Here is an 18,149-nt window from a genome sequence, read left to right on the forward strand (position 1 = left end):
AATCTGAAAATGAAACATTGAGAGAAAATTTGCCCATCTCATATGCTTCTCTGAGAGCTTACTTTGAGTCAAAAAATATCTCAAACTTTGATGATCAGTTTTGACCATAAAATCAGCTCCTAAAAGATAGTGTTTCCAAATAGTAAGGGCATGAATTACAGCCAACAACTCCTTCTCATAAATCTGTAAGTGAAGCTCTGCATGTTGCAAGCGTCTGCTCTCATAGGCAATGGCATGTCCTTCTTGGTTCAAAACAGCCCCTATGCAGTCCCCACTTGCATCACATTCCACGACAAAAGGTTTGTGCAAATCCGGAATAATAAGTACCGGTCCCGAGATGATTGCACTCTTCAAGTTTTGAAAGGCATCTCTCTCTTCTTGTGTCCATTTAAAGATTGCTTTCTTCTTCGTTAAATCATGTAACGGAGCGGCAACGAAAGCAAAATGCTTGACGAACCTCCTGTAGTAAGCACATAAACCAAGGAAGCTCCTGACTTCATGGACTGATTTCAGCTCTGGCCATTCTTGCATGGCTTGTATCTTTGCGGGATCCATGCGCACACCATCCTTTGATACAATGTGACCAAGATAGTGAATCTCTGGGAGGAAGAATTCACTCTTTTTTGCATTTATGTAGAGCTGATTTTCCTTAAGCTCTTTAAACACAATAGCCATGTGCTCACGATGTTGGGCTTCATTCTTTGAGAATACAATAATGTCATCAAAGAATATACCTGTGAACTTTCTATGCTTTCTGAACACCCTGTCTATCATCCTGTTGAAGGTAGCGGGTGCATTTGTAAGGCCAAAAGGCACCACCAAAAACTCATAAAGACCAAAGGCTGTCCTGAATGCAGTCTTGTGTACATCTTGAGGTGCCACTCTCACTTGATGATACCCACTCTTGAGGTCTATTCGGCTGAAACATGCCGAACCTTAAAGCTTGTCCAAGATGTCATCAATACGCGGAATGGGAAACCAATTCTTGATGGTTATCTTATTGAGGGCACGGTAATCAACACACATCCTGTAAGTACCATCCTTCTTTTGAACAAGAAGTACCGGCGAGCAATATGGCGAGGAACTAGGCCGAATCAAACCCTTTTCCAAAAGTTCATTCACCTGTGCCATAATCTCTTCTTGTTGACTAGCACTCACCCTGTATGGTGGCCTATTAGGTGGAGAGCTACCGGGAATTAGATCTATGCAATGATCTTCCGGCCTCTCTGGTGGCAACCTTGCTGGCAAAACATTTGCAAAACAATCTTTGAACTCATTCAAAAAGTTAAGCTTGTCTTGATCTAATGCACTAACATCAACACTAGAATGTTCAATGGTATCACGTACAAAAACCAAGTAAGAACAAGCTGATTTCTTTATTGCCTTATTGATTTGTACATGGCTTACAAGAGGTATGGTACTTCCAGTAGTACCAGCATCTATAGAGTGCTCACGGCCTCTATGTACAAAACTGATTTTCTTCTCTTTGTAAGCCTTAACAGGCTCTAAACGGTGATGCCAGGGCATCCCCAACAAAACATCACAACCTGTAAGAGGAGCCACTAGAAAGCTCTCATAGTCGAGGTAGTCCTGTATATGTACACGGAGCTTACCAATGACCGGAGTTACATCAACCTGTTTGCTCTCAAAGGCGGCATCTGCATTCATTTGCATTCCCATGTCTTCCACATTGAGACCTATGGCGGCAGCCATTTGTACGGATATAAAGTTATCTGTGGAAGCATCATCAAAAAGAAACAAAGCGGGCTGATCCTTCAATTTGCCCCAAGCCTTGCATATGACTCTACTCTTGGGCTCATGCCCTGTATTACCCTGCACATCGGGTACAACATTCACAAGAGGCTTTTGCACATTAGGCTCAACATTCTTAGGATTCTGTGGGCATTTAGGATATATATGATCTTTACTGCCACACTTAAAGCATTTTCCAGCCTTCCTGTACTCTTCCAATTGCTGTTTTGAGAGCCCAAAATTGTGGCGTTTACCCCCCGGCTTCTTTTCGGAGTCATCCTTTGCATCTCGGCCATCTTTGGGAGCATTCTTAGGTGGCTGTCCACCCTTTTTCTGGTCATAACCAGCCCTGAATTTGCTCTTGTTTTGACCTGCAAATGGCTTATTTGTGGGTGCTTTTATGTGCAAGTTCTCCGCGATCATGGCTGAGTGTATAAGCTCTTGTATGGTCTTATTTGGGTACACTCCCAAGCTTTGTTGGATGATGTGATGGAGCCCCGATTCAAACTTTCTCTTCTTCTCGTCCTCTCCAATCTTCATGAAGGGAGTAACCTTGAGAAGGACTTTCCAAAACTTTGCTATGTATGAAGCAACGGACTCTCCCTCATCTTGGGACAGCCAATCCCACTCCTTGCGTACATCCTTTGCAAAGTTTGGTGGTAAGAATTGATCATAAAACTGAATTTTGAAAGAAGACCAAGTTGGGGCAGCACTTCCATCAAGTATTTTTGCAAGCCACCAATCACTTGCCGTATCCTTGAGATGCATTCCCACATGCCTGAGCATAGACTTTTCCGAAAAGTCTTCATTGCAAAAAGCTATCTCAAACTGTCTAATGAAAGCAAGTGCTTTGGTAGAGTCCATCCGTCCCTGAAAGTTTTCAAACTTTACATCCTTGTCACCGGACTTGAACTCTCGAGGCTTCTTCCTTCTATATGCATCCTTATGTACATCCTGTTCATTTGCATGATGATAATGCCGCGATGAAGATTCACGATCCCTCTTCGTTCTCTCTTGAGCCACACTCTCCAAATGAGTGGAAAGCTCAACATGAGAATGGACATGTCGTCTTGGAGCAAAGCGGGAATGAGTAGAGGATCCCTCATCCTTACTCTTCTCTTGACCTGCATCAAGCCTAGCACCAGGGACTCTTGTCCTTTCAGCATTTGGCACTTGTTGTGCTCTTTCTGCTTGTTGTGTATCATGTGCATCACCACGGGCAGCCATGAGGGGTGGCTTCTTGAAAGCCAAACTACCATATGCTTCAGTGTATACATCACCCTTAACCATTAGGTATGCAAGTGCAAGCTCTCGGGGTTTCTCAACATCCATTTCCTTTGCAATTGCTTCAAAAGTGACTTCATGGACCGAAGCCTTTGCCTTCGCAGCCAACACCCTTTGTACATCCGGGTCATTTTTCAATGACCTAAGCTCTTCGGTTTCAGCCCTATAGCGTCGCACTTGACGCCTCAAAGATTCCAAATCAGAATGCATAGTGTCATGAGTACCTGCATCTCCATAGACATCATTGCCTGCAGCATCTCTTGCATCCCTTGTACCATGAAATTCACGGTCCTGTGTGTTCTCCACACTGTCAGAAATGTGGCTGTCCATGACACTCAAATCAGGTCACCACTTATGATTCCAAGCCTCAGACCGTTTTCCAATGAGGGGAAAAACTGAGCTCTGATACCAATGTAACGGGAGGCGGACGCGTGTATTGGAATCGTATAAATGTGAACAAGATTCTGAGCACTTAACACTTGAGCATTACAACCACAAAGCTGAAAATGACAGTACACCACATAAAGGGGCCGATGATAGGCTGACCCCCCCCCTTTAGGTTATATTACCAAAAGAGTCTGCAAAGTACAAGATTACGGGTGCACCACCAGCCTGCACCTGATTCTTCCAAATACATCATGAATGAATACATTTCAAACAAGAGAATCTGTAGGTACATCCGCCCTACACACAGGTACATCGGCCCTGCACAAGCCTCTTCACAGGTACATCCGCCCTGCACAAGAGTATCACAATCCTCACAGGTACTCCGCCCTGCACAAGATGTAAATGGATCTTTAGGCCCTGTTTCCACGCGAGAAACTGATCCAGAAACGTGTATTCTCCGCGAGCAAGTGTCCCCAATGCTTGCCCTAAGCACCTGTTACATCAGGAATCCTTGAGACACATCCATGCTCACATATTCCATTGCTGTCCGGCCTGTTTTGTGCAATAACCAGTCCAAAACAGCAACTTTCTATCGCGAGAAATCCACCTGTAAAGGGTCCTACAGCCCTGTGGAGGTCCCTAGAGCTGTCCTGTATTGTCCAAGTTGACTTTGGACACCTGTAACCAGCCCAAAACTCGCAATAACCAGAAAATACAGGTTTGAAATTTACCAACCAGCCCTTTAGAAGAGTGTGGGGATCATTATCCAAGCTTGTGTGAGTCCGGGAAGCAAGCAACCAGCCCTGTAGCAACTCCCAAAGCTTCAACCAGCTCTCCAATGTGTTGAGTAATGAATAAAACAGCCCAAAAGGCCTCTTGAAGGAGGCGCCTTTCTCCAGTGCCACCTAAGGGGCTTGGTGGGTACACATACAGGCTGACAAGTGTCCCCATAAGGTGTCCAGGTAGGTGTCCAGCCCATAGTGCTCCATTTGTCCTGTTTGTATAAGTTTAGGTCCAACCAAATGGGAAATGGCCATAAGCTGTCCGGGCTTCATTAATTTTGGTCCAACCAAATGCGAAAGCATTATAAGTTGTCCGGCCACTTATTAATGAGTGTGGACCTGCAAACCAATAAACCTTAGTAGTAAATGAAATAAGCTGTAAATTGAGTGTGGACGCACTTACCACCTGCAAAGCCCATAAGCCCACAGTTTTAGGCCCAAGCAGGAGTGCACACACGTGTCCACAAGGTGCCCGGGCGTCCCCGGTCCCTCGGGCTTCACAAGCCAAAATAACAAGCATTGTCCAGGCAGCAAGACAATGTCACACAAAGTAAAATAAAGTTATGGCATGCATCATTTATGCATTGTGCATATGTAAACTTGGAGAACCACCTATCATCATTCTTGTACTTGAAAATATTCCGCCTGCCATCATAACACACCATGTGTGCATGGCCGGAATCCACACGGGCACCGCCCGAAAGTCCACAAATGTCCTGCCATGTCCTTGGACTCATATGCATCCACTCATATGATCCATACACATGCCCAGGTATAATACATACATGCATCCGCATGTTTCTAGGCCTGACACGCATCCGCATGTCCCTAGAATATAGGGATTTGTGACAGTAAACTCCTGTCACAGAAGAAAGTCTCCACAGATACAAAACAGCTCTTGAAATTGATCTCAAGTGAAGTATTTGGAGATAGGTCCCCTCTGAGTGTAGAAAACTACTGTGTGAAGCAAAACGCAGCCAAAAGACTACTATCCAGCAAAAATAGCACTCCACCGCCAACAGAAGGCAAGGAACATGTAGAAACCCGGAAACCGTGTAGGCTAGGAACAAAACACAGGTATAGATGCTCCAAAATCAGCAAAACGCTGACTGTTGTTGAAATCTGAAATTCACAAACCTCCTCAAGTACCAAACTGCCTCCAAAGCCACAATCCAAACAAGAAACCCCCTCTGCAAGTGATCTGTGTCCACTGGAGAAGAAAACGCAGCCAAACAAGGGCTACAAACTTGAAAATTCAGGTCGACGAGTGTCCAGACCTCCTATGAGGAAAAACGCTGAAGAGAAGGTACCTTCGGGTCCAATAGAGGAAGCCCAGGTGAAGGTAGAGCTACCTCTTAGATCGGTTCAAAAAAACGCAGCAACCATGGCTGCAAATCTGAAAACGTAGAGGTATAAGGGGCTGTACAGAATAGGCTGAATATGGAAACGCTGAAGCCTCACATCAGGAACTGCTGCAAAGAACAATCAAGGGGGGGGGGTGCGGCTGGGGGAGGGATGGCACAGGATATCCAGATGGGACAGGCAAACGGGAGCCCAAATAGCTCCAAGATCAGGGCTAGGGAAAGGAAGCCCACACAGGCCAGAAACGCAACCTCCTGGGACAACTTTTGTGCTGTCCAGACCTTAAAAGAAACGCCTAAGAACCCTGGAAGGTGCCGGCAAGGATGAAATGTTATATTAACGTCTTCAAAAGGCCATAATGACCTATGAGACCAAAAGTTACATCATGGTGGATCTGATACAATGTCTGGATAAAAAAACCCAGAAAATGAAAAATAAAGATGATACTACTGGCACCTAGAAAATGAAACTGGAACTGGAAGGTACACTATGGAGGTACCTCCATCTCATAATATGTGCCGCATCGGACACTGGCGGATCTCCTCAATATCCTCTGTGGTCAGCACCCTGACTGGGTGTCTCGCATGCCTCGCAAGAATAATCCGAATCTGCCGCTGCAACCTCCGTCTATGCTGGGATGCCCTCCTCCGTGGTCGTGGGCGTCTGGACCACCCAAGCTCAATCGCACGATCAATCAGTGTACCCCTGGTGTGGGCGGTATCCATGTCCTGCTGCTGCTGTGGTCCATCTGGCGCAGTGATGGCCGGACTAAAGAAGTCTGTAATGTGCCTCTGAGTCTGGCTCTCTGTGCGCCTAAGCAGGCTATCTCTATGTCTCCGCAGCTCAAGCAAGAACAATCCCAAACACCTCTGGTCCTGGTACCCCATGACTCTGGAAAGTGGTCCAAAACCCTCTCTGAATAAACAGTGGAAACGACCACGTATCTCATAGTATGCAGTACAATGGCATATATAATGCAGCTCTGTCTCTGGCTCCCCATGGCATACTCGGCATATCCTGGCCTCAATTGGTATACCTCTATATCGGCCAATCTCAATCTCAAGCTGGTGTGAGGATGTGCGAATCTGACCAATAGCACATCGTACTGCATGAGACAAGTGTACATCCATGTAACTGGGTCTGATCACAAAACCATCTGCTGTGAGCTGAAGAAAATGTTCTCTGTAGAAAGCCATCTTCGTGCCCAGCTCCTCAGTCGGCTGTATCCATGTCCTCCTAATGTCCAGCTGAACTAAATCCTGACGGATGAGTCTGGTAATCTCTGTCCGTGTAAGAGTGAGAGAGGGTGCTTCTAGAGAATACTGGAAGGGAGGCAATCTGTCCATGCTAAAACCATGTGCCTGGAACCAAGATGTCATCTGTCCATACCAACAAGCCGTGTCTCCCTGTAAAGCTAACTGTCGGGAGGACTCCAGGGCGAGGCGTGCATATCTGTCTCGGGGGAGATCCCACAAGCCATGTATGTAGGAGACTGATCTCGTAAGAGCCTCAATCGCCAAAGGGGCAGCCGCCAGCTCTGCTCGAATAATCTCATGAGGTACCACAGCCTTGGCTCTAATAAGCCTAGCAATCATAGATACCAAAGGCCTCTCCATACCTCTCCACCCACCTGCGCTGTGATGGCCCACTGAAGGTCCCCATATCTGCACTCCATAAAGCATAGCTGATGTCACTAGAGTGTCAAAAAGCCAGAGTTTTGTTCGAGGTTCCTGAAACTGAACCTGCGAACACATCCTCTCCAAACCACCCAGGGCTGCATGTGCTCTAGTCAATCTAGTCTCTGCTGCTCTCCTCATCGAAAACACTGGCCCACTGAATACTACCCCAAGATATGTATATGCATCTGTATACTCCACAATCTCTTGCCCATATGTAAATGTGGAAGCTGATCGCCTAACCCACTGTGGCGTGGTGTTAAACACCATAACCTTGGTTTTGCCAAGGTTGACAGACAATCCACTATCATGTGCAAACTCATGTAAAGCATCCAGATGACGCTGCATACCCTCAGGAGAGTCAGAGATCAACACAATATCATCAGCATATAACAATAGTGGGATCCATGTACCTGCTAGCTGGGCTCCTCTGTCCCCCAATCTCTCAATGTAGTCAGAAGCCTCATCCACATACATACCAAACAGTGAAGGAGATAACGGGCAACCTTGCTTCACTCCTATAGTGGAGTGAACCAAAGTAGAGACCCCCTCTGGGGTGCGTACCTGTCCTGCAACTGATCTGTATAAAGCCATAATTCCCCATATGAGCTCTGTGGGTACCCCCATCTCCTGTAATCGCCTCATCAATCTGGCTCTGGGCACTGTATCAAATGCTTTGCGGAAGTCCACAAAGCTACAATAAATCCGTCGCCCATGCGACCTGCCCTCCTCAATAATGGCCCGGAGAGTCAAGATGTGGTCAAGAGTAGAGAAACCTCTCCTGAACCCTGCCTGTCCCTCTGCTCGAATGCCAACTCTCTCTGCCCATCTACTCAACTGCTGCTCAAGAATGGATGCATACAATCGTGCTAGTGAGAGAGAGAGATGGAGAGGAAATACAGGTGAGAACTTGCTCTTAATATCATCATTAAAAGGAATACATGTCCCGAGCAAGAGGGGAGAACCTCGTATGTGAGGGACTACAGCTAGACAAGCTAGGCAAGCAATGAATATATGAGGGAGGCATGCCGGCTATATATACACCTACATGAAGGCAGGCGACTGGAGCAAAAGTACCTAGACGACTACCCAGGACCATAAAATGGCAAAATTAATATGGATAAAATATATGTGTGGGGTGACCAGCCCCTTTGACTAACATGGTCAGCACTGGAGGCTAAAATAGGACACCAAATAGGAAGCCAACAAGTAGGGGATGATGTCTAACACCCCCTGTCAGCACCGGATGCTGAGCAAACTCCAAGAAGCCAGAGACGCCGTCCTCGATCAAGGATGAAAGATTGCAAAAACAGGTACCAAGAAAGCTCCACAAGCAACCCCGAAACCGTGTAGTCTAGGAACAAAACACAGGTATAGATGCTCCAAAATCAGCAAAACGCTGACTGAAATCTGAAATTCACAAACCTCCTCAAGTACCAAACTGCCTCCAAAGCCACAATCCAAACAAGAAACCCCCTCTGCAAGTGATCTGTGTCCACTGGAGAAGAAAACGCAGCCAAACAAAGGCTACAAACCTGAAAATTCAGGTCGACCAATGTCCACACCTCCTATGAGGAAAAACGCTGAAGAGAAGGTACCTTCGGGTCCGATAGAGGAAGCCCAGGTGAAGGTAGAGCTACCAGCAAGATCGGTTCAAAACAACGCAGCAACCATGGCTGCAAATCTGAAAACGCAGAGGTATAAGGGGCTGTAGAGAATAGGCTGAATATGGAAACGCTGAAGCCTCACATCAAGAACTGCTGCAAAGAACAATCAAGAAGGGGGGGGAGGGATGGCACAGGATAACCAGAAGGGACAGGCAAAAGGGATCCCAAATAGCTCCAAGATCAGGTCTAGGGAAAGCAAGCCCACACAGGCCAGAAACGCAGCCTGTTGGCACAACTATGTTGCTGTCCAGACCTTTAAAAAAACGCCTGAGAACCCTAGAAGGTGCCGCCAAGAAGGGCAGGTATGCTATCCAGAAAAACACGCCCGTGTCAGGCTCCCTAGAGGCTGCCAACTAACGCCCTGATGAGGAGGAACTGCAGCCCGCTGAACTAGGGATGAATCAGCCCTTGAAGAATTAAAACAGAAGCTTCAAAGCAAAAAATGCAGATCTGTCCAGGTAGATGAGGGAGCATCCAACGCTGACAATCACCGGTGCTCTGATACCATGATAGAATGTGCAGCGGCAGAAGGGAAAGTGGAAACACAGGAGAGAGTGAGAGAGAGAGAGATGGAGAGGAAACACAGGTGAGAACCTGCTCTCAATATCATCACCCCAAAAGTAACACATGTCCTGAGCAAGAGGGGAGAACCTCGTATGTGAGGGACTACAGCTAGACAAGCTAGGCAAGCAATGAATATATGAGGGAGGCATGCCGGCTATATATACACCTACATGAAGGGAGCCAGCAAAAGTACCTCCACGACTGGGAAAAATACCCAGGACCATAAAATGGGAAATAAATATGGGTAAAATATATGTGAGGGGTGACCAGCCCCTGTGACTAACATGATCAGCCTTGGAGGCTAAAATAGGACACCAAATAGGAAGCGAACAAGTAGGGGATGATGTCTAACACTCCCTCTCAGCACCGGATGCTGAGCAAACTCCAAGAAGCTAGAGACGCAGTCCTCGATCAAAGATGACAGGTTGCAGAAACAGGTACCAAGAAAGCTCCACAAGCAATCTGCTCAGCAACTCAACTACAAAAGCAAAAGAACAAGATGCCAGGTACACCGCTCCTGTGGAAGAAAACAACCATATAGGCTACAACGTGCTGCTTCAAATAATGGTTCCAAACCCAAGTGAAACCATCCTCCAAAACAACAAGCCTGCAGAACGGGCAGGGGAAGGGGCATCCTCAGAAGCATCACAAAGAGACACACAATGAGGAAGGGAAGCAGGAATATAAACTGCAGTGGTAACAAAGTCCTCAAAAGCATCACAAATAGCAGAAGACTGTTCCAGGAGTAGAACCAGATCCCAAGAATCAGCAACAACAAATAAATGATCCATGTGAAAGGATCACACCGCAAAGGGAAAAACACCCTCCTTGCTCTGCAAATACTGCAAAGAACACAAGCTTAGACGAAATAAACTCTGCTGAGGATCTCTGAAAAGATCATTGCTCTCCTCTAGAAAATTGTAAACTCCTGTCAGAGAAGAAAGTCTCCACAGATACAAAACAGCTCCCAAAATTGATCCTCAAGTGAAGTAGCTGGAGATAGGCCCCCTCTGAGTGTAGAAAACTCCTGTGTGAAGCAAAACGCAGCCAAAAGACTGCTATCCAGCAAAAATAGCACTCCACCGCTAACAGAAGGCAAGGAACATGTAGAAACCCGGAAACCATGTAGTCTAGGAACAAAACACAGGTATAGATGCTCCAAAATCAGCAAAACGTTGACTGAAATCTGAAATTCACAAACCTCCTCAAGTACCAAACTGCCTCCAAAGCCACAATCCAAACAAGAAACCCCCTCTACAAGTGATCTGTGTCCACTGGAGAAGAAAACGCAGCCAAACAAGGGCTACAAACCTGAAAATTCAGGTCGACTAGTGTCCACACCTCCTATGAGGAAAAATGCTGAAGAGAAGGTACCTTCGAGTCCAATAGAGGAAGCCCAGGTGAAGGTAGAGCTACCAGCAAGATCGGTTCAAAAAAACACAGCAACCATGGCTGCAAATCTGAAAACGCAGAGGTATAAGGGGCTGTAGAGAATAGGCTGAATATGGAAACGCTGAAGCCTCACATCAAGAACTGCTGCAAAGAACAATCAAGGGAGTGGGGGGGGGGGGGAGGGGGGGGGGGGGGGGGGGGGGGGGGGGATGGCACAGGATAACCAGAAGGGACAGGCAAAAGGGAGCCCAAATAGCTCCAAGATCAGGGCTAGGGAAAGCAAGCCCACACAGGCCAGAAACGCAGCCTCCTGGGACAACTATGTTGCTGTCCAGACCTTAAAAGAAACGCCTAAGAACCATGGAAGGTGCCGGCAAGAAGGGCAGGTATGCTGTCCAGAAAAACACTCCCCTGTCAGGCTGCCTAGAGGCTGCCAACTGACGCTCTGATGAGAGGAACTGCAGCCCGCTGAACTAGGGATGAGTCAGCCCTTGAAGAACGGAAACGCAAGCTTCAAGCAAAAAACGCGGATCTGTCCAGGTAGAGGAGGGAGCATACAACGCTGACAATCATCGGCGCTCTGATACCATGATAGAATGTGCAGCGGAAGAAGGGAGAGTGGAAACACAGGAGAGAGAGTGAGAGAGAGAGATGGAGAGGAAACACAGGTGAGAACTTGCTCTCAGTATCATCACCAAAAGGAATACATGTCCCGAGCAAGAGGGGAGAACCTTGTATGTGAGGGACTGCAGCTAGACAAGCTAGGCAAGCAATGAATATATGAGGGAGGCATGCCGGCTATATATACACCTACATGAAGGCAGCTGACTGGAGCCAAAGTACCTCCACGATTGGGAAAATACCCAAGACCATAAAATGGTGAATAAATATGGGTAAAATATATGTGAGGGGTGACCAGCCCCTTTGACTAACATGGTCAGCCCTAGAGGCTAAAATAGGACACCAAATAGGAAGCGAGCAAGTAGGGGATGATGTTTAACACTTCTTTCACCTCTGAAGCATCTATGGGTGAGAAGGAGCACCCACAGAGGGAAAGCAGGCATTGGCAAACATTATGTTTTTATGTATTTTGTGCTTCGAGGAAGCTTGGTTTGCTTCTATAGGATATTTTGTGTTCATCACCATGGGAGCACTTATTTACTGCGCGGCACCTTTTTTTACCTCTGAGGCATCTGTGGGTGAGAAGGAGCACCCACAAGGGGAAAGCAGGCATTGGCAAACACTATGTTTTTATATATTTTGTGCTTCAAGGAAGCTTGGCTTGCTTTCTATAGGATATATTGTGCCATATTTTGTGCCTCAGGGAAGCTTGGTTTACTTCTATAGGATGTTTTGTGCTCCTCACCATGGGAGCAGTTATTTACTATGGCACCTTTCACCTCTAAGGCATTTGTGGGTGAGGAGGAGCGCACACAGAGGGAAAGCACGCATTGGCAAACATTATGTTTTTATAGCATAGGCCAATGGGGAAGGTTGGTTTGCTTCTATAGCATATTTTGTGCTTCCGGGAAGCTTGGTTTGCTTCTATAGGATATATTGTCCTTCCCTTCTCCACAAAACCCTTCCCTCATCGTGCAAGGCGTTAATCCTTCACCATCATACTTTATGGGGTGGTCATTTGGAGAGTGACTTGATCCGAGTATATTTCTGCTTTTGGAGCGGAACAGTTTGATTTTCCCTTCATGATTCCTTCCACATACCTCCAATTTGTTTTCCCTCGTCGTGGGGTTATGTGGGCAATACACACCCACAACGAGCAACCATAGGTGGAAGGAGAGTTGTTTAAGTATGTAGCGGGAAGTTGATTTCTTGGTAGCTTCTTGATTTGTGCGCGCTCGTAACGTCTTAGTTGAACAACTCCGACCAAAATTCTCCTTGATTAACCGGACTCATGGTAGACCGATCTGAAGGAGAAAATCTAGACCATTGCGAGGGTGATATGAGGGAGGGGACCCAAGACTCAAGAGTGGTTGATCTCTTGGGAGTTTTACATGGAGATACACACCTTGGAGCCATATACCTTGGTGTCCCATATGATACTCAATATCTGACATATTATTGTTATGGATATTTGAGTGGGTCCACTTGGTGATTTTCTTCTGGGTAAAATCCCTAACCTGTACATAAGAATTTATTGTAGAGACCATTGACTTGGGAGACCAAAGAGCCTTCTTTGGCTGGTCTTGCCAAAGCAACCATGAGTTTGTTTAGATGAACTCTTGTATGCGGATGTACTTTGGTGTTTATTCCATGACCCGTGTGTTGCAAAGTGGGAACCTAGATGGAGAAGGCATCACTATGGGAGCTCTCGTTGATTCGCGTTGCGTACCCACTTCTTCATTGTTGAGTTGATCTTCCATCCAATCCGGACTTGTATCACCATCACTATAGTAGTATGTGTTGTCTTCGAAGTTGTGCCACTTGAGTAGGATGAAAGGTACACTTGTCGGCTCGATGTCCCACTCGATGACACTTAAAGCATGTAGGCACATGATTACCTTGACGAGAAGGCATCACTATTGGAGCGTTGCGTACCCACTTCTTTAGATGTCATGGAACGCGGCCTCAGGGCTGCCTTTAACAAGATAATGGTTATGGGAGCCATGCCAGAGAGCTTGTCTAAGGGTTCGATCCACTTGATTCCCAAGGAGGGTGGTGATAGACTAGAGATTCGGCAATGGAGACCCATAACCCTCCTAGGGATGGCCTACAAAATCTTGGCCAAGGCCATCAGCTAGAGATTGCATCCCTTTCTCCCTGACTTGATTCATGGTACATAGACGGGTTTCATTCAAGATCGGAGTATTCTGGACAACAGCTTCACCTTCTAGGATGCGACCGCATTGGCCAGGATGCATCAATAGGATGTGATTGTTCTCCTTCTTGATTTCAAGAAAGCCTATGACAGGGGCTTTCTAGAGGGGACGATGTGTAGGATGGGTTTCTCGAAGGAGTGGACCCGAGGTGTTCCGAGACTCTACTCGGCTGCACACAACCAAGTTCTTATTCAAGGAGCTAGAGGTGATAGATTTCCGCTTTATCGCTCAATCTAGTAGGGGTGCCCTCTAGCGCCTTATCTCTTCTTGTTTGTTGTCGAGGTAATTAGTAGTTTTCTATCCGCCAAGGAGACCGGGCTCCAGAGACTACGTCTTCCCATCTGAGCACAAGACACGACAACATACTTGTCGGGGAACCTCTAGAGCTTCATCGAGGCGATTTGAGATTTTCTGTCGTGCATCTGGAGCACATATCAATTGGCACAAGTTGTGTGGATTTTGGGTTGGCTCATTGCCTGCCCCGAGTTGTTGTCTAGTTGAGGCTTTCTAGTGGGTCTCGAGGGACACTCCAGTTCGTTGTCTTGAATGCAAGGTTGGCATTGACATCTCCCCTGAGCAGCAACTAGTCCCTCTTCTTCAGAGCATCCGGAAGAAGCTGCTATGCTGAAGTTTTGCATAAAGCGAGATGTGCATCAGTATGTATGGTTCTGACAGGTCTGTCAAAGCCAAACACTTGGAAAGATGCTAGTAAGCTTCACCCATTACCAGTTCTAGAGTTGCCATGGGAGGATATTTCCATGGACTGTGAATGTGTTGCCAAAGAACTGGAGGTTCTAGAATGTTTGTATCCTTATGGTTGTTGATTGGTTGAGTAAGTAGACCCACCTCGTGCCTTGCAAGCTAGATGTGGATGTTTGGGAGGCGGCTAGGCTTTTCATCTGGGAGCTGTTCTGCTTACATGGACTTCCGAAGAGGATCATATCGGATAGGGATCCAAAGTTGGAGCTTTTGGAGGGCCTTGTTTTATTGTTTGGGGATGAAGTTACAGTTATATTGTCTTTCATTCCCAAACAGATGGCCAGATGGAGAGCATGAATAAGACTATGATGTTGCAGTGTTATTGTCAGAAACATTATGTTCTTTGGGAGGAGTTCTTGCCATTGATGGAGCATGCCATTAATGATATACTGCAGCGTCAACTAATAAGACTCCAGTCTCCCTTTGAGGTGGTATATGGTCGTCTGATTATTAACCCGATGAGCGAACTCTTGATACTTCCACATGGAAATATGGTGGATTAAGATGTGGACCAAATGTTGCAACAGGCTCGGGAAGAGATACGGAAGGCACTGTAAAGCAAGTCCGAGAGGGGGCAAGCATTGTCGGGATAGTACCTTCAAAGGAGATTGGGTTTATTTGAAGATCATGAAGCAGAGGCTCAAACAACGAGGAAGTTGCTTCCAAACTAGTGCCGAAGAAGAAAGGTCCATTCAATGAGGAAGTTGCTTCCAAACTAGGTCCGAAGAAGAAAGGTCCATTCAAGGTTGTCAAGAAGCTCAGTGATGTAGTCTTAAAATTGGAGTTATTGAGCCATTGGAGGATGCATTCGATGTTTCATTGAAGCATCCTTGTGGAGTATCATGGGCCAGAGTTGAGCGTTATGCCAGTTGAGGATGAACCCGAGTTGATGGATGATGGAGGATTACAAGAGGTCTTCATACCACAGCAAGTTGCTTTGCACCAGTACAAGCAGGGTTCTCGTCAGAAGTAGCTACAGTACTTCCTCAAGTTTAAGGGTTATCCAATCCAGCAGGCTGTCTGGTTTGATGAGGATCAGTCCACAGATGAGTTTGGATTTTTATTGAGAGCTTACCAGGAGGTGATGCAGTTGAGGAGTTGTGATGCAAGTGGGGGAGAATTTGACATACACTTCCCTGATACAAGACAACCAAGCCATGGCTAGCAGAGGTTGCACTCTACAACATGAGGGAATAGGGATGTGTGTTATAGGAAGGCTAGCCATTCTTTTATAACTGAAAATCATATGAAACTTGAAAAAGGCTGTTACATGGCACTGGCAGCAGCTACCCACAGGCTGCCTGCCTGACCAAATTACCTGCCCGACCGCCACGGCCTTAAAGGTCATGTACCAGTAAGTTGTTGGCCATACAGAGATGTCTGCACAGCAGCAGTAGATGCTGAAGGGGCTGATCACTGCTGTGGGTGCATTGGAGGCAAGACCACCTATACAGACTGTTCAGCAGGGTCAGGATGTGTTCGGACTGTATGGCAGAAGAAGTGTGATGTACAATCTGTTCCATAGCAGTACAACTGATGTCAGTGCTGTACAAACAGCACTTAATGTACACGTATTGGACCTCTGCATGGGCTGATATATGTTAAGGGGGATGGGGTTGTATGTTTAAGTTATGTTTCTTTCCAGGAAGCAAGGTTCTTGTGCATCAATCGTGCAGGGAAAAGGGCAAAAGTACAGAAATTCTTGTCAGGGTCCCCAAGGCAGTGTCAAAGGACGAAGCACACTTACACGCGTGCGGTGTACTCCTATTTCAAATCTTGTTTGCATTGTCTTGCGGATGGATTATCAAGATCTTACAGGCAAACCCTGTTACTTAAGATGATGAGATGGGCTTCCAGCACGCAGCTGGTGGGCAACAATTAGGAGGCAAGCACTGCATCAGAAAGACAAGCAGGGTATCGATGTGGAAGCAAGGGATGAGATGGGTAGAAGGTGGAGCTAAGAATCTGGGGTGAAGTGTAGAAGGGGAGCTTGACGACATACAAGAGGAGGGAGGGCAGCAGAACAGAAGAAGCAAAGGCAGCAGCAGCAAGAAAAGGGGCAGGTAGCTGAATGAGGCTCGGTACGCAGATTAGGAAGTGCAGAGCAGGAAACGCTATCAAAAAACCCCGCGTGTGTGTGGGGGGTGGGTTTTTTCACAAGGTGATTCTTAAAAAAAAAGACCTTTTTGCCACTAGTATATCAAAATTTTCCTTTATGACTTAGTTCAATAGGGTCCTGTGCTTTGTGGATAGCTATTGTTAGGTCTAGTTGTTGAGGCGCGGGTCCTTTCACAAGACGATTCTTAAAAAAAAGACCTTTTTACCACTAGTAAATAGCTGTTTGCAAAATTTTCCTTCATGATTTAGTTTCATAGAGTCATATGCTTTGTAAATAGCTATTGATAGGCCTAGTCAATGACCATAGTGGACATGAGGCACTGTGATCTGAGTCTCGACCTATCTGTCATGGCTTCTGGTCAGCAGCAATCCGACACAGCGGGTCAAATCAACTGACCGAATATCATTCTGTTGGATCATGAGTCAAGAGCTTATCCCATGCCAGAAAATGCTGCGTTCCGTTTGCTAACGCGTCAATATCTCCTCCCTCCCAGCAGCCATGATGGCCGGGAATGATTCTCTGGTCGAGTTATTCATGCTGCAGGCTCCCGGCTGCCGGCAGTCGCCTGACCGGAAGGAATGGTGCTCGCGGCGACCATTCCCTACACCATAAAGACTAGCTGGTTGTAGCAAAGCTTTAATTTAGTATAGTAATCATTTTTTCAACCAATGTTGAGATTTGGTAGGATGGGCAAGGTTTTTGAAAGAACCTTGAAACATTAATTATCATGTTATAATGATTCACCTATGCATTTTTTTTCTATATAATGACAGGCTATTCAAGAAAAAATGGATATTAACTCCTTCGAATACAAGAAGATACCAAGGCCTGAGGTGAAAGATTAATCATGTAAATGAGAGTTTATGCTAAAAAGTTTTCTACCAACGACTTTGTGTGGTCCTTTTTTGAGATCCCGTAGACTTGAGCATACAGACTGGCAAGATATGGAAGCATGTAAACCAAATGTTAACGGAGATGTGCAACCTCAATCACTCAATAAAACTTTGTTAAAGATGGCTTGTCACGTCACAAGTAATCCACATCCATCAAATATGCATGTATATGATACGTGATTTTGTGGCCCATTATGAAACCAGGGATGGAAAAATCCATATGCCACACACATAGTACCATCATCCAAAAGGCATTTTCCTTGAGTTAAAGGATTTATGATAACAGGATTGAGTAGATTCAGATAAAGCACATGAACTATGGGCAACAAGGGGATTAACAACCAAGCCATGATTTTCTTGTTTGTTTCATAGATAAAGGTGAGATCAGAGACTAGTTATCTAGGTTAATGGTCTCGATAGTACATTTGCAAGTCTCCTAATTTTGTTTCCCCCTCACGAGACATGAACTTGCGCTCTTTGTCTGTCTTGCAACCATGAGTATCTTGTGGGGACATGAATAGAGGAAGGATGGTACTACTATTGTAAGGCATGCATTCTACATCATCAATCAATGTGAAGTTTATCTTTGCTAGGGTCTCTCTATGTTATTTGAGTGTCTTGGATCTACAGTTGACAACTGGAAAGTCGGGATCCTTGGGGGGAGGGGAGTTTGGC

The 18,149-nt window shown here is 46.1% G+C and overlaps 1 protein-coding gene across 1 annotated transcript in view; it reads left to right on the plus strand.

Annotated features, from left to right (window-relative positions):
* LOC147628431 (uncharacterized) overlaps positions 1-17,593 on the plus strand; it is a 60,861-nt gene extending 43,268 nt beyond the window's left edge. The window contains exon 5 of the mRNA XM_086813577.1: positions 17,355-17,593. Within this exon, the coding sequence (XP_086669703.1) occupies positions 17,355-17,380 (26 nt within the window). The 3' untranslated portion in view covers positions 17,381-17,593. The remainder of the gene's footprint in view (positions 1-17,354) is intronic.
* The last annotated feature ends 556 nt before the right edge of the window (positions 17,594-18,149 follow it).

The sequence above is a fragment of the Cibotium barometz genome, chromosome 19 (assembly GCF_041138505.1).
Source record: "Cibotium barometz isolate CiBa-2024 chromosome 19, ASM4113850v1, whole genome shotgun sequence".
In the NCBI taxonomy this organism is placed as follows: Eukaryota; Viridiplantae; Streptophyta; class Polypodiopsida; order Cyatheales; family Cibotiaceae; genus Cibotium; species Cibotium barometz.